Source organism: Temnothorax longispinosus, chromosome 2, assembly GCF_030848805.1.
Source record: "Temnothorax longispinosus isolate EJ_2023e chromosome 2, Tlon_JGU_v1, whole genome shotgun sequence".
NCBI classification, from domain to species: domain Eukaryota; kingdom Metazoa; phylum Arthropoda; class Insecta; order Hymenoptera; family Formicidae; genus Temnothorax; species Temnothorax longispinosus.
In genome coordinates this window covers 24,482,156-24,495,886 of record NC_092359.1, presented here as the reverse complement: position 1 = coordinate 24,495,886, position 13,731 = coordinate 24,482,156, and the positions used below count along the sequence as shown (strand labels likewise).

Below are 13,731 nucleotides of genomic sequence, written 5' to 3'. Positions count from 1 at the left end.
AAATTCTTATTAATTCGTTCAAGAATTATTAAATAGAACAGAGATCTTCAGTGTTCAAGAATGCAAATTTTCGAGTGACAGAGGGTTTATATGCCTTTGATGGTTCCGGATCAATGTCTCGCGACCGTCGGTGCTTGCACGCTGAGAATATGTTTCCGATATCTATTCATAGCGTGTGGCCTGACATAAAGCTGAATTTTTTCCCCCCTGGCAGACGAATGAAACACGACCCATTTTTTCGTTATTTCTTCGGAATGAGCTTTCGTGTCGCAGCGAGGATTTTTGATCGAACGGAGAAGGGTCGCGGTCTCGACACCCTTAGACCTAGAGTCATTGTCTCGTTTCGTAATTTGTTGAGCAAGACGAATCACTCGGGTTCGCCGTAAGAGACATGGTCGCGAATTGATCTTACTGCGTAACCACGAGAGACATACATCAATTTTTTTGCGCGACGTGGAAAATGTCGATCCATCTATATCGGCGCGTAGACGTCGCTTCGTGCTTCCCGTAATCCTCACTTTTTGCATAGGAGAGGTTGGCGTGACGTATCGGCGATTTACCTTAGAGACGTAGATTTATACCCCGCGCACTCTTTAAAATGCATTTGCGAGCGACAGCACTTCGATGAGATTACCAGAGTTCCAATACGAATATGTTATCGAGTTTCCCGAAATCTAGCGTTGATTTGAGTTTTTAACGTACTCCATCATCACGTAATTATATTCCGTATACGTAAGATTATGTCGTTTAGACGTGTACTGCCGCGTGTACGCAAGAACAGCAAGTAGCGTTAAAAATTCTGGTGTGTGTCGAGCCTATCGGACGTGCCTTCTTTTTACAGCTGCAACGGCCGCTTCCACGTCAGAGTCGTTCGTGAAAAATGATGGATCGCACACGCACATATAACATGGGGGTTGCGCAATGAATTCCAAATTATGCATTTTATCGTTTCGTGCCGTTACTCTGCTTTTTCGTCACGTGGGCTATTCTTCATGTAATCCGATAAGAACGACATAACTCATCTCTCTATTTAAGAGCTATATGTTTATATTTTATATTATTAAGTAAAGAGCACGCGATTATTTTCTATATGAGAATACTGTTACTTTTGATCTTCAACTACAAACGGAAATTAGGGTAAAGTTCTAGCCGTGAAAATTTTGCGACGATTACGAAGATCAAAGTCTCTGAAAAATCACAATGTCCAAGTCGCCGTATTATACATTAATATATTCGTCTTTTATATTCTCGCTTTATCTCGCGGCAAATCTTAGGCTTTGTCCGTTAAACTCTTTTACAATAGTTCGTTCAGAAGACAACTCACGTTAACAAGCGAATATCTTGAAACAACCCGCAATTATGGTTGCCTTTCGCGCTCAACAATCGCCGCGTGTCTCGCCCGACATCTTAGCCGTTTCACCTCCGTGGGGGTGGGGAAGGGGGGGCTTTTTTCTTTTCTACCTTTAGTCGGAGGAAAAGAGAAAGAGAGCGGCGTGTGTACGGGGTAAGTCGTGCAAGCAAGAGGTGGTGGATGCTGAGAGGGTTGGCGGGGGCGGATTCGGCCGGGGGCGCGCGCCGTGGAGAACGCGTCGCTCGGCTCTCGGGGGCGTGCGGGAGAGTCAGTGCGCGGCGAGGCGCGCCAGCTGCCGCACGTCATGATTCTACCCCAGGTGAGCGACGATGTACCCAGACACTACCACTACCACCCCGTCGTTAACAGGACGACCGCCGAGAATCGTGAATATATATACTCAAATGATAGTCCCTGTGCATGATGAGTGTCGGCGATCTTTTTACGTTTTAGTTCTTCATATTTTTTTTTCGTTTCAGCACGAAACAGCATGAGTAAATCTTTATTTTCACCTTTTCCCCGTTCCCTTATCCCGCGGATACCTCGTCCTACATCGTATCTACGTGAAGAATCCGATTATTTAGGAAAAATGGAGATACGAATAGAAAAATGCTCCCGAGTGCGAGTATACGCGATTACGCGAGTATCACGCAGTGATGTGAGAGCGACCGGCATAAAATTTTCACGTGTTTCGTGCCGTGACGCGACGGTTATATTCTAAGGGCGGAAGTGAATGAAGAAAATCGAGGTCTTTTGCCGAGCTGGGAGAAAAAGTGGCGTCATTAAGGGACGACACCGAGAAATGTGCCCGAAGAAAAATAATTTTCTCGTGCCAGCAGTTGTTTCGTGGTTTTACGTATACCGAGAGTGCGACGGATATCACTGCGTCTCGAGTTTCGTGAGCGCCGCAAATTGCAACCGCAAATTACACTGCCGTTTTTAACATCGTGAAATTTGATGCCGGGCCGGCCCGAGAAAATCGATTCGTTCACCGGCGAAACAGTTTGCGGGTAAAAATAACCCGTAAGATAACGCCGACAATGGAAATTTTAATTTATGAGGCATGAAGAGCGTAATCGTATACGAGAATCATAACCGAGTCGAGATAGAAGATGATAAAGCTCAATTTTATCAGCTCGGTGAGTCTCGCGAAATCCATTGTGAAAAAAAATTCATTGCCTCCGTGGCGAAACAGTTCGTGGTTAAAGACATCGTGAACAATAACGTTGATTGAACAAAAGGAAAATTTTTATTTGAAAGGAGTGAATTATATTAAAGTTTCAATTAGATTTCGTCGGTACGGGTTTTTCACGAACTTTTCGAGTTTTTTTTTTTTTGTGTAAGTAAGTTATAAAAATCTCGAAACTTTTCTGAGACGCATGATACGCAGAACTTTATAGTGGATTTCGCGAATCGGAGTTACTCCGAGACCGGGTTTTCTATCGCCGCAACAGGTTCTCGTATATTTTGGTCGTTATCGTCACGATAATGCTAATTTCCCTATTCTCCGGTAGATTGATTATCAATGATTGGCCGAAGGAAATGTAGGCCGAGTCAGAAAAGAAGGGCATTAAATGGAAAGGGCAGAAAACGTCTTTTAGTTTGAAGAAAGTTTAAATACTTGCTCTCGTTGTGCTTAATTTATATTATCGCTTATCTGCATATTGTGATGTAGTTTGCATGTCCTTGTTGTTATCACTATAGGACGCCTATAGAATTGTCAAAACCTTTAATATTAACTTAGATATTTATGCACACGAGAAAAGTATAAAAGAGAATTCGATTTCTTCAAATTTTTTGCGTGTATATAATGATTTTATTAAGAATATACATACGTTTAAAAAGAATTTATTTAATGGTAATAATTTATATTTATCGCATTAAATACTGCATCAATTAATTAATTAATTCATATTTTATGAGATTCTATTTTAGAAAAATTATCTTCCGAGTAAATTGCAATATCTTTCCAATATCCTAAAATATTTTCTGACATATCGAGAATAGAATGCAGTTCTTTAGATAATTTTAATATATAAATGTAATGATTTTTTTATATCGGCTATAAGGTGGTACTAAAATGGTAATACTTGATTCAAGACTTCCTATAAACGTCTATAAACTTTCAGGCGCATAGCGACATAATTTGACTATAAACACAAACATCTCTGATATCGATATTGATATTTAACATATTAACTTTTTATGGTCCCTTGTCGAAACTTTGCAATAATTTTGCATAGTTTCTTTAAGCATTCGAATCGGTGCATGATTGTAATCTGCAAACTATATTTTTGAGATCTTCATAAATTTTTCTAACAATAAGTAATAAAAATCCTTGATTTACATTATATCCATTGATTAGATTGAATTGAAGACAAAATATTTCGCTCATTTGTGAGAAATAATTTGGACCATAAAGGGGTAATACGCAACCACAATTATTATTTTCCGTAACGTCTTAAAATAAGCAATAAACAAGAATTGGGAATTATCATAATTACAAATATAAAAGTTTATCTTCTATTGGGGTGGGGAAATGATCTTCGTAACAGATCATATCCATAAAATTGTGCACTGCACGTAAAACATTGTAAGTAGTAAATTATAATCGTAGAACTCGCGCGTAAAACGTGTAAATCTACTTCTTTGCCTCTAAAAAAGGATCATCATTATCATCATCATCATCATCATCATATTTAAAAAAGACATGTAAAGTCGATACTCGAATCTATCAAAGTTTATTGTTGTCGTTTTTCCGCGATCCCGGTTGGTTCTCGCTCGCTGCGTTTATTTCATTTGCAGCTGTCATCGTATATTACAGTTGTGTGTATCAAGGAGTTAATAGTATATAGTAATAGCATAATGTTAAAGCTAAATAGCGCGCGCGAAGCGCGCATCTGCGGTGCCTAGTGAATACAAAAATCGCATAGTGATAGAAATCCAATTTCGTGGGAAAGCGGGTTAAAAGAAAAATGCCGAGTTCTCCGTCACTGAGGTATGCCGGTCGCCGAGTGCCGCGGGCATGACTATTCGTAAAAATTACTTTTCACCAAAGCCAAGTTTAAGAGGGCTTTTAAACAGCCGAGGCTGGTACTTCTCTAGAATCTCTAATCATTCAAGAGAGCGCGGGAGGAAGAGAGAGAAGGAGAAAGAGAGAGACGGCTTGAACACGATCGCGACTTGGAATCGATGCGATTAATTCGCTGAAAGGCCAAACTTTCAGAAGAGCGACGATATATGACGAGTGGCAGATTGAATGTTGCACGTGCCGGTTGGCTCGAGGGTGGAATTAAATGTTTTAGAGTTCTATAATCGGGAACAATCACGAACATTTTTCAATTTTCCGCTGAAAACTTTGTTCATTACAGATCAGTGCTTATTAATTCGCGAGTCACATCGGTGAAACGGATTCGGGATTCCCGTAGTGAGTTCCGGGCAGTTTGTGATCTGTGATTTTTGAAATAATTTTCAAATCGGTAAAGAGATAAAAGAGCCACCGTCGTTTCTCGGTGGTGGAAATTATGCAGTAATGTCAGTCCATTAAAAGCAATTACAGAAATGTCTGAAATGCTTCCTATCTCGCGACATTTTCTCTAAACGCGCCGTTAGCAGCGGGGAGTATCTTGCGTGCGTTTAATGTCTCGCGTGCAAAGAAATACGAAGCTCATTTCGAATGCGAACATTATCTGCGTGATACAAATACGAAGAACTATAACTATGATGTTGAAGAATACAAGAATAATGTTTATCACGGTATTCTTGTATTCTTCAACATTTGTTACGTGACACAGCTATAGCCAAGTTCAAGTTACTTAATGAGTAGAAATCATTAATTGTTTATATTAAATTACGTTATCGCGCGATAAATAGTGAAAATAACGTTTATCGACTGGACTCTAACGTCCTTCGCGGGTTAAACAAAATTAATATATTCTCTTCGTATTCCAATAAAATGCTCATTAAAACTTCTCTGCCGCACTAGAAACGAAGTGTTTTTGTTTGTATTCGGTGGACCGCAAAACATCGTAACGTCATGCATGACGTTTGGAATATCTCGCAGTAGATCCCGTTACTCCAAAAACACAAGTTTGAAAATAGAACTTGCAACCATTAAATATACATATATCGCGGCAAACACAAAACAAGAAATTTGTAAGGAAATAACATGCGCAGAAAGTAAAGTTTTAGTATTTACAAAAATAGTCATCCATTCGACATGTATGAAAAGTTCAAAAGAAGAGATAAACTTGAAATGGTATAGAGAACCGAGACCTCGATCTTATAATTTACATTGCTAATAATACGTACCGACAGCTTTATGCAAGTACGATCTTATAAAAAAGTGCTAAGCGTGGTACTAATTAAAAAGTACTTAGCGGTCAACGTGATCGTTTTACTCATCCAAAGTGTTACGGCGGACGAGTGTGGCTTTCATCTTTTAAAGGATTAAAGCACATTAAAAACTTCTCCAACCACTCACACAGCTGCCCCCCACGTATAGCGGACATCATCAACGTCTTCGCAGCGAAATGAAAAAGGAATTTCTTTCTCACAATGCAATCAAAAGTGGACAGTTTCATATATTGTTATAAGTTTTTCAAGTGCCCCGTAGCTTGGAAAGTCGCAGTCGCGCGCGTCTGTGACTACTCGATTCCCTCGTCGAGGTCGAAGGGGAGTTTAACGTCGTGATATGGTGCGGAAGCGAAGTTTAATCTCTGTGCGGAACGTTTCCGCAGTTCGAGATCGCCGAGTTTCGGATTTTCCACCGTGGAAACTTCAGAGACGCGCCGCGATCGGACGTCTGCGAAATTCTCCTTTTGACGGGGTGGAATTCGCCTCGAACTCCTTGATATTCACCGGCATGCCGGAGATTGTCCCGGCCGAATTTTAATCGGGCGAATTTTCCTGTCTCTCGAAGAGATGCCGCAAGTTCTCGGCAAAGTTCTCGCTTACATCGTCAATCGTTTCGCAGAAACAGATGCATGCAGTATAAACGTGTACTCCCGCGAGAAGATGACACGGCTATGTCTTTCGAGCTCTCATTTTACTGCGAAAGTTTCTCGCATTTCGAACTCAATAAAGTGAGATACATTTAGAATGAAATTTTCAAGAAAAGTTTAAAGAGTTATCTTTGTTGCAGAGACTCTATTGTTTTAAACTAAACGAACTGGTGTTAAACTGCAATAAATATTCTAATCGGTAGTTTTTTTATATAACACTAATTATAAAAACATAAACGATAAATGTGCGTCACGCATTCAATTGTATATAAGCATTATTAAAGCAATACCATTAAATAATTATGTCACTAAAAATAATTTTGCTTGAAATTACTTCATATGATTTAAAAAAGAAAATCTATCTATATATTAATTATAATTATAAAAATAATTATAATTAATTATAATTATTAATCAGAGACTGATGTAATTTCAATATAAGCTATATAATTATTTCTTTATATATATTTCGATACATAACGCATAATGTCTGCGTATACAACATTCTATGCTACATTTATGCCATGCTAGTATAAGTATTTTTGTATTTCTAATGAAAGATTAACCGGAACCGATATTGCACTATTTTAGTATCTTTCTATATTCAAAATTTCTCTTTTTTAATATTATGATCAAACGTTGACCAGCGTAACTCAAGGAGCTTATATCCTTGCGAAGATTAAAATCATTCAAAGCTAAAGACAGCATAAAACCAACATTTTGAATTCGAATAAAAACTGACGAGATATCCGCCCTTAGGGAGATGTTCGAAGAGACCTTGGACCCGTCTTAGGACCCTCGAAATACTCTCATTTTGGCGAAGTAAAATTTTTCTTCGAATTTTATAGGTTTTTCCGGGTACTCTCAATGCACCAGATCCAATCAGATCTATGGGATAAATCGGATTTAGCTTGGGGAAAACTTTACTCGCGCGATGGTTCCGCTTTTTCTTACATCAAGTCTTTCAACAATGCTGTTAGATATCGCGCGAGATTCAAACGCTCGACTCCGTCGGGAGTGCCCTCAATAATAGCATCGTGAAGAAATTGCAGTTTCACCGAACCTGCAATACTTGGAGTTATTAGTTTAGGCCAAATAAGTTGAAAAAGTATGATTTATCTTACCTTACGAACAGCAACTCGCGATATTTGATCTTTATAACACTATACTCCACAAAATACATCATGATAAAAATCGTTTTAATCCGTAATAACGAGCCGTGGAGATTTTTCTTTGCAGCCGAGTGGGATATTCTCGACATGTCTGTATGTTTTGCGAATTATCGGCGCACTTTAATCTCGAAACGCGACCGCGTGGAATATCCCCGTATATCTCGTGCGGTAGCTTTGTTTAACCGCCGCTAACATGTAACAATGTAATTAGCGATCGCGATCTTCGGGTATGCGCGCGCGGAAGTCTTCCATCTCTCAAGAAATTCCGACCGCCGCTCGCGGCCGATCCCTCGAGAGATTCGCGTTCTGGCGAAGGGCTGGAATGTATCCTGCTATCCGCGACTCGTCGTTTTTTTCCCCCCGGAGTTATTCCGAACGAATTTAGATCGGAGGGATTGTTACGGAGGCGGAGGCCTCTTCCCATCTCGCACGATGTAGCACGGCCACTTTCCATACATTACCCTTCCATACATTACCGTGTTCTGAAAATAATCGATCGTGCCATGTACGACATTGATATCTCCGCTAAAGCATTTCTGTCGGCTCCGTCGGAAAGAGGAAGTTTGTACATTCCCCTAAATTTCATATAACACGCAAGTTTCAATGGGGGCATGTAATGGATGTACTCGAAGTGTAAGTATGCCGATCCTCGAGAGCGCTTACGTCCATGGAGCCCTTCTTCGCAGTGCGATACACCCTTATCGGCTATTCTCCGACCATCGCGTTTCTCTCTGGCAAGAAATGTTAATGCGTAGCAAAGGAGATTTGCGAAGCACGCGATATCTTCGTGAAAATAATAAATGGATCCGCAATTCTCTGGAGATCCTTTCTCGAGTCATGAATAAAATTGATCAACGTTTTGATGGACGAATAATGTACGAAAAATTACACAGAATCAGAACTGATAGAGACGTCATATCGCTTTCTTTTAAAAACTCTACAGTTTTCTTTTAAATTGCTCGATTTTAAAACAATCCATCATTTTCTATAATTCTTATTTATATCGTATAAGAAAGATCTCGTCTAATCCATTGCACGAAAATGCTTTTAGAATAATTTTCAGTATACAGTAAAATACACATTTTTGTCGATCAACCGTTATTAGCGAGTTTGGCCAACAGTGAACAGTTTGCCGTTCCCGGTGCACATGTAAACTGCCTGTCAGCTGAAATGTACCGCTCTGTTTGTATAATCGTTCGTCTCGCGGGAACAATCGATAAAAGCTCGTGTCAGCTTGGACCACTTACGTCGCAAAATTCTCCAGCAGTTGATGGTATTGTTGAAATAATTAGTGGCACCCCGGCGCGCTGACGTCGAATTCCTGACAAATTCCTGCCGAATACAACGCGGCCGCCAATAGACCGTGGTCAAATGTAATGTTCCATTTGATAGCACACCCATTCGCACGGCGATTGCACGCAAGCCTACTTCCGCTTTGCACTCGACCGCGTTCGTCGGCCGCGCCTGTTGCATGTTGCAGGGGATTAATTCAAGACATATGCATGGGTACTCACAAAATGTGATTCGAGTGGAATCGAAGTTTTCTCTGATTGATTTTAGAATAAATTCGAATATTTAATAAGGTCGATTCACTCCGAACAAATTTTTGGTAAAGATAGATTAACAGACAGATTCTGCTAGATAGATTATACGATTTCGAGTCAAAATGGGAAAAAAGAAAAGGAGAAGACGCAAGTGAGAAATACGGAACAGATATATTTAAATATTAAATATACATATATATATATAGGGGGTAAAAGTCGTAGTGATGTGGGTCAGGTTTTTAAGGGTGTTGACTTGTGTGCGTGGATGCAATTTATATATCGTATAGATTGCATCTGTGCACGCGAGTCAATGTTTTGAAAAATTTGACTTGCGCCACTGTGGCTTTTGCTCTCCATATATGAGTATTATATGTATGTAAAATGCCAGTTAAAAACATGGAATTTGAGTATCAAATTGAGCGAGTATCAATTGAGTTCGATTGTTCGATAGATTCCGATAACATTAAAACTTTCAACTTTTCGAAATTATTTTATCGACAACTTCAATTACTAGCAAAGTTATTTTGTGTTGTAAAAAAGTTTATGTGACACGAATAAGCTCTTTACACAATTGACCCCATAGTGAATATTATGAATACTTTTTGTTTAGTAAGTATAGTGTAATTTTATTCCTACATAAATCGAAGGCGATGATAATAATAGTTATTAAAACGTTAATATCTATAATATTTTTATATAATACTGAAAGAACTTGTTGGATGAAGACGATATTTTCATTTAACAAAAGGAATCGCAATACTCCACTTAATTATACATTTTAATCTGTCTATCTCAAGTCACTTAATTTATTTGTCCCAAGTTTTTCGAAAAAATTTATCCATCTCTTTATCGTGTTGGGGCGACAGCACATAATGCTCGAAAAAAAAAATTCTACATGTGTATGCACGTATTGTGCATATGCGAATAATCACGCATCATGTAAATATTCGCTAAGCAAATGCACGCCGCATCTCTGACTCTCGCCACTCTCACTTGCATTTGCATAGTAATTGCTAATTACCAATCAAGCTTTGTGCCGGACTGCGAATCTCGTGGGAAGTACATCGAAGCTGATTCAACAGTCGGAGATAATCATCTGCGTCCTTGACGACATTAGGAATCAATTGCAAAAGCTAATTAAGTCAAGTTAACGAACGTGCATTACGAAATATATTATCGTAGCGTGATAAGAAGTTGATTTTATTATTTTAATCCATTATTCTGTATATTAATTTATTCTGCATTACAATAATCTATTCCATATTTTTCTATATTACAAAATTTGTTCGCGATTGATTACATCGATTGATTATATTACTGATGATACAATTTCAAAACAAAATTCTATCGCCATTTATAACTATTTCTCGTACAATTGTAACAGTTCTAACTCTAGTAAATTCTATTTTACTAAATTTCCACCCATTTAGAGCGCTCATGTGTTCTACACGATATTTCTTCATTATATATATGTTACAGTAAAAGCGTGAAATTCAGTGAATGTATGTACTTACAAGAGCTCTAATTTATAAGTATGAATGTAGTGAGATAGAGGGGTCGAAGGCACAGGCCTCCAATCCCCGAAGAAAACTAATCTAACTCATTGTCAATCAAATCTGTATCAGTGTGATAATGATATTGCTTATTAAAAGATATAAATTTGAAACATAAAATTTAGTAAACTATACATTGTGTGGACTAGTAAATGCATACATTGACTGGTAAGTATACATTTATTGAATTTCACGCTTTTGCTATGACATGTACCTGCAACAATTAATTTATTTTGTCTAAAATTTCACGTAGAAAATAGTTTCTTTTTCTGACACGAATCCTTTTCGCGAAATGATGCGTCATGTACACGACATCAGGAATACTTGTTGAAATATTTGACGAGATGCGAAGACATCAACATAATTGCATTATTACTTGCGTATTATATCAAGGTAAAATTATTGTAGCGTTATATCAGGCGTTATATAATATTAAACATCCACCCCGGGAATCCTCCTAAGTTCGCAGTGCCTCCAGGATTTTCCTTTCCAGGCTGTAGGAAATGACTGTGTTGTAACTACGTAGGAAACTGTAGTACGTACTAACTGCATCCTCAGTCTACCGGCATTAGATTAGACCGACGTTGTTACGCGGCGAAACAAACGTAAAACGAAAGACCTAATCAAGCTCGATTTCGATTAACGGAACAACGATTCGGTTAGACTGAGGGAGCGTTTTGCGATAACAAACTTTTATCTAGATTTGCATTTTACAAATCTTTTTTCCGTGTTCGGCGTGCTGCCTTTCCTTCATAGCGATATGTAATGTATAGATATTCAATCTCATCGAGATTCATCAAAAGGCAAAGTTGCATTATAAAATCTTTCTAATACCTTTAAACATTTATTGCTTTTCACGTTATACTTGCTATAATTGCAACTTAAACGTAATGAAAATTGTGAAAGTAAAATCTGCCATTATTTTCATACTCCTCATTTACTTTCGAATATAGAGTATTCGCTTATCTTCCGTGATTTTGAATGATAGAGTTATTACCAGAAATGAACGAACTATGCTTTGCCAAGAAATTTTGTGGCACTATTGACGTCAATAAATGTAAAACAGGATGAATATAGATGACATCTTTCGCTTAAAGTTTGGCGGTCACTTTCCTACCCTAGTTTCGTCATTAGCCGCAAACTGTGCCAATCGAAGTGCCGCGAAAGGTTTCTAGTTAGCCTTTGCATACCCTGATGCTCGGGTCAACGAGCTGTTCAATATGTAAGCACTTAGGTACCCGCAACATGCACACTGTTAAACTTATACTCGCTTGATGATACCTTTATCAGCTTGTTTCGCCGCGAGATAGAAATATCATTGATCGTTCCCTTGTGTGCGATGAAATAGATATTTTCCACTTAAGATCATTCCAGAGATATTAATTTCCGTACATTTCAAAGATCGCTTGTTGTTAATTTAATTTAAAAAATTATTCCATCGGGATACTATAAATTCCTGACATTACACATGGATTGATTATTATTAATTAAATATGGCATCAGTCATTGTAAACCGTTTCAATCAAAACCTTGTACATCGCCAGGATTAATGCGATTATCGAAATAATTACTTACCGACGAGCGCATCGTAATTATTGCCTAATTTATTGAATTCCATTTTAATAACATTATCACGATATTTAAACCGTTTAGTGCGACGTTCTAAATTTTGATTTGTTTGGGCGATTGTTAGGTCGAAAGTTTCCACCAACGATTCCCTGAACTCCGCAATCACAATTTAACAGACCCTCGTTATCCTTTGTGTAACGTCAAACCGACGCAGAAGCTTGTCAACTGCGGAGTGCGGAGCCTATCTTACTACTGTAGCTCGGCTATATATTTCATTGTACTGTCCATTCCAGCCAAATGGTAGCCACGACAGGTCGATGTACAAAACGAACCAACCTTTTAACCTTTACTCTTTACTCTCTGCTCTCATTCGATCTTTCAAGCTTTTCTTTACATTCGACATTTCTTCTCTTGCAGAATTTATATTGAATATCAGAGATTTTCACGGAAAAGCATAGAGATTGCAAGAAACGTGAAGAAAATTGTCATTTTTTATAAATATTGTGCATCAAAAACGTTCCACTGAATGAAGTTCCACTTTAAAGTTAACATTTTATTCAAGTTTACTAATGTTGGAAAAGATATGTGTAATACACAAAAAATATAAAATAATTAGGCTACCAAGATCCAGCGCGGATCGCAAATGCCGATTTAATTTAATTTTGTTAAATATTATTTTAATTAATCCATCCGTCGTGTTACAGTCGATTGCAAAAAGTCTAAAGTCATTTGAATTTGCATCACCACGGAAATTATTGCAGAGGAGACGTCGCCGCGCTCGTCATTGTTGAACGATATTAATTGAACTTCGTCGTCAGTCTAATCCGACTTTCGTTCATAAGCTTTCGCGTCGAGTATTCTAAATTCCAGAAGCCGTTCGACGCGTTAGGAAACTCTCGGGTCCCATTATTATTATGCCGTGGCGCATATGCTCTTCCGAGATGTGCCTCTGTATCGCCGCATAACTTTTAGCGCGAGCGAATTTCCTGCGGTACCTATATGACTACCGCATATTTTAATCCTGCGATTGTAGCACGCACGGCATCTTGCGAATGCATTAGTATCGTCATTTCCAACTGGGTTTCCGAGTTTTGTCGCGAGCGCTGTCACGCTCAGAGGCAGAGCGCTTGTCGCCTCGTTAATGTCATTTAATTATTCTGCTCCAGGCGATTAAAATCAACAGCGACTTCGTAATTAAAGCGTATTAAATAGGATAACTATCATTTATTTTTCTTGTGTTTATATCCGCTTCATCGGTTATGTAGCGTATCTTTAGCTTTATTCAACGCAAAATTACCCTTGATTATTCGCCGAAACATTTCTCTTTTATTTGATCACAGATTCGGTCCGCGGTGATACCGATAACTTCGGATTATCGGTTTTTCACGCGAGATACTGCGATGCTAACCAGCGCAGTCATTTGATTTTCAACGATGGAAATCAAAGCCGGAGAGCGACACGATCTCGTGGCACTCGCGAGATTAAGAAGTCTCTTTGTCACGCTGAAAGGTAAACTTTTGCGTTTGCATTCATCGACCA

At 38.5% G+C, this 13,731-nt stretch overlaps 1 protein-coding gene across 3 annotated transcripts in view; it reads left to right on the top strand.

The window, feature by feature from the left end:
• Nucleotides 1-1,583: 1,583 nt before the first annotated feature.
• Dop1 (dopamine receptor, D1) overlaps nucleotides 1,584-13,731 on the top strand; it is an 84,478-nt gene continuing 72,330 nt past the window's right edge. Inside the window, exon 1 of one of the 3 annotated variants that reach the window (XM_071771750.1) lies at nucleotides 1,584-1,670. In XM_071771750.1, the coding sequence (XP_071627851.1) occupies nucleotides 1,656-1,670 (15 nt within the window). In that variant the 5' untranslated portion in view covers nucleotides 1,584-1,655. Of the gene's footprint in view, nucleotides 1,738-13,731 lie in introns of all 3 variants that reach the window. The other 2 variants (XM_071771751.1, XM_071771749.1) reach the window with 2 other exon arrangements.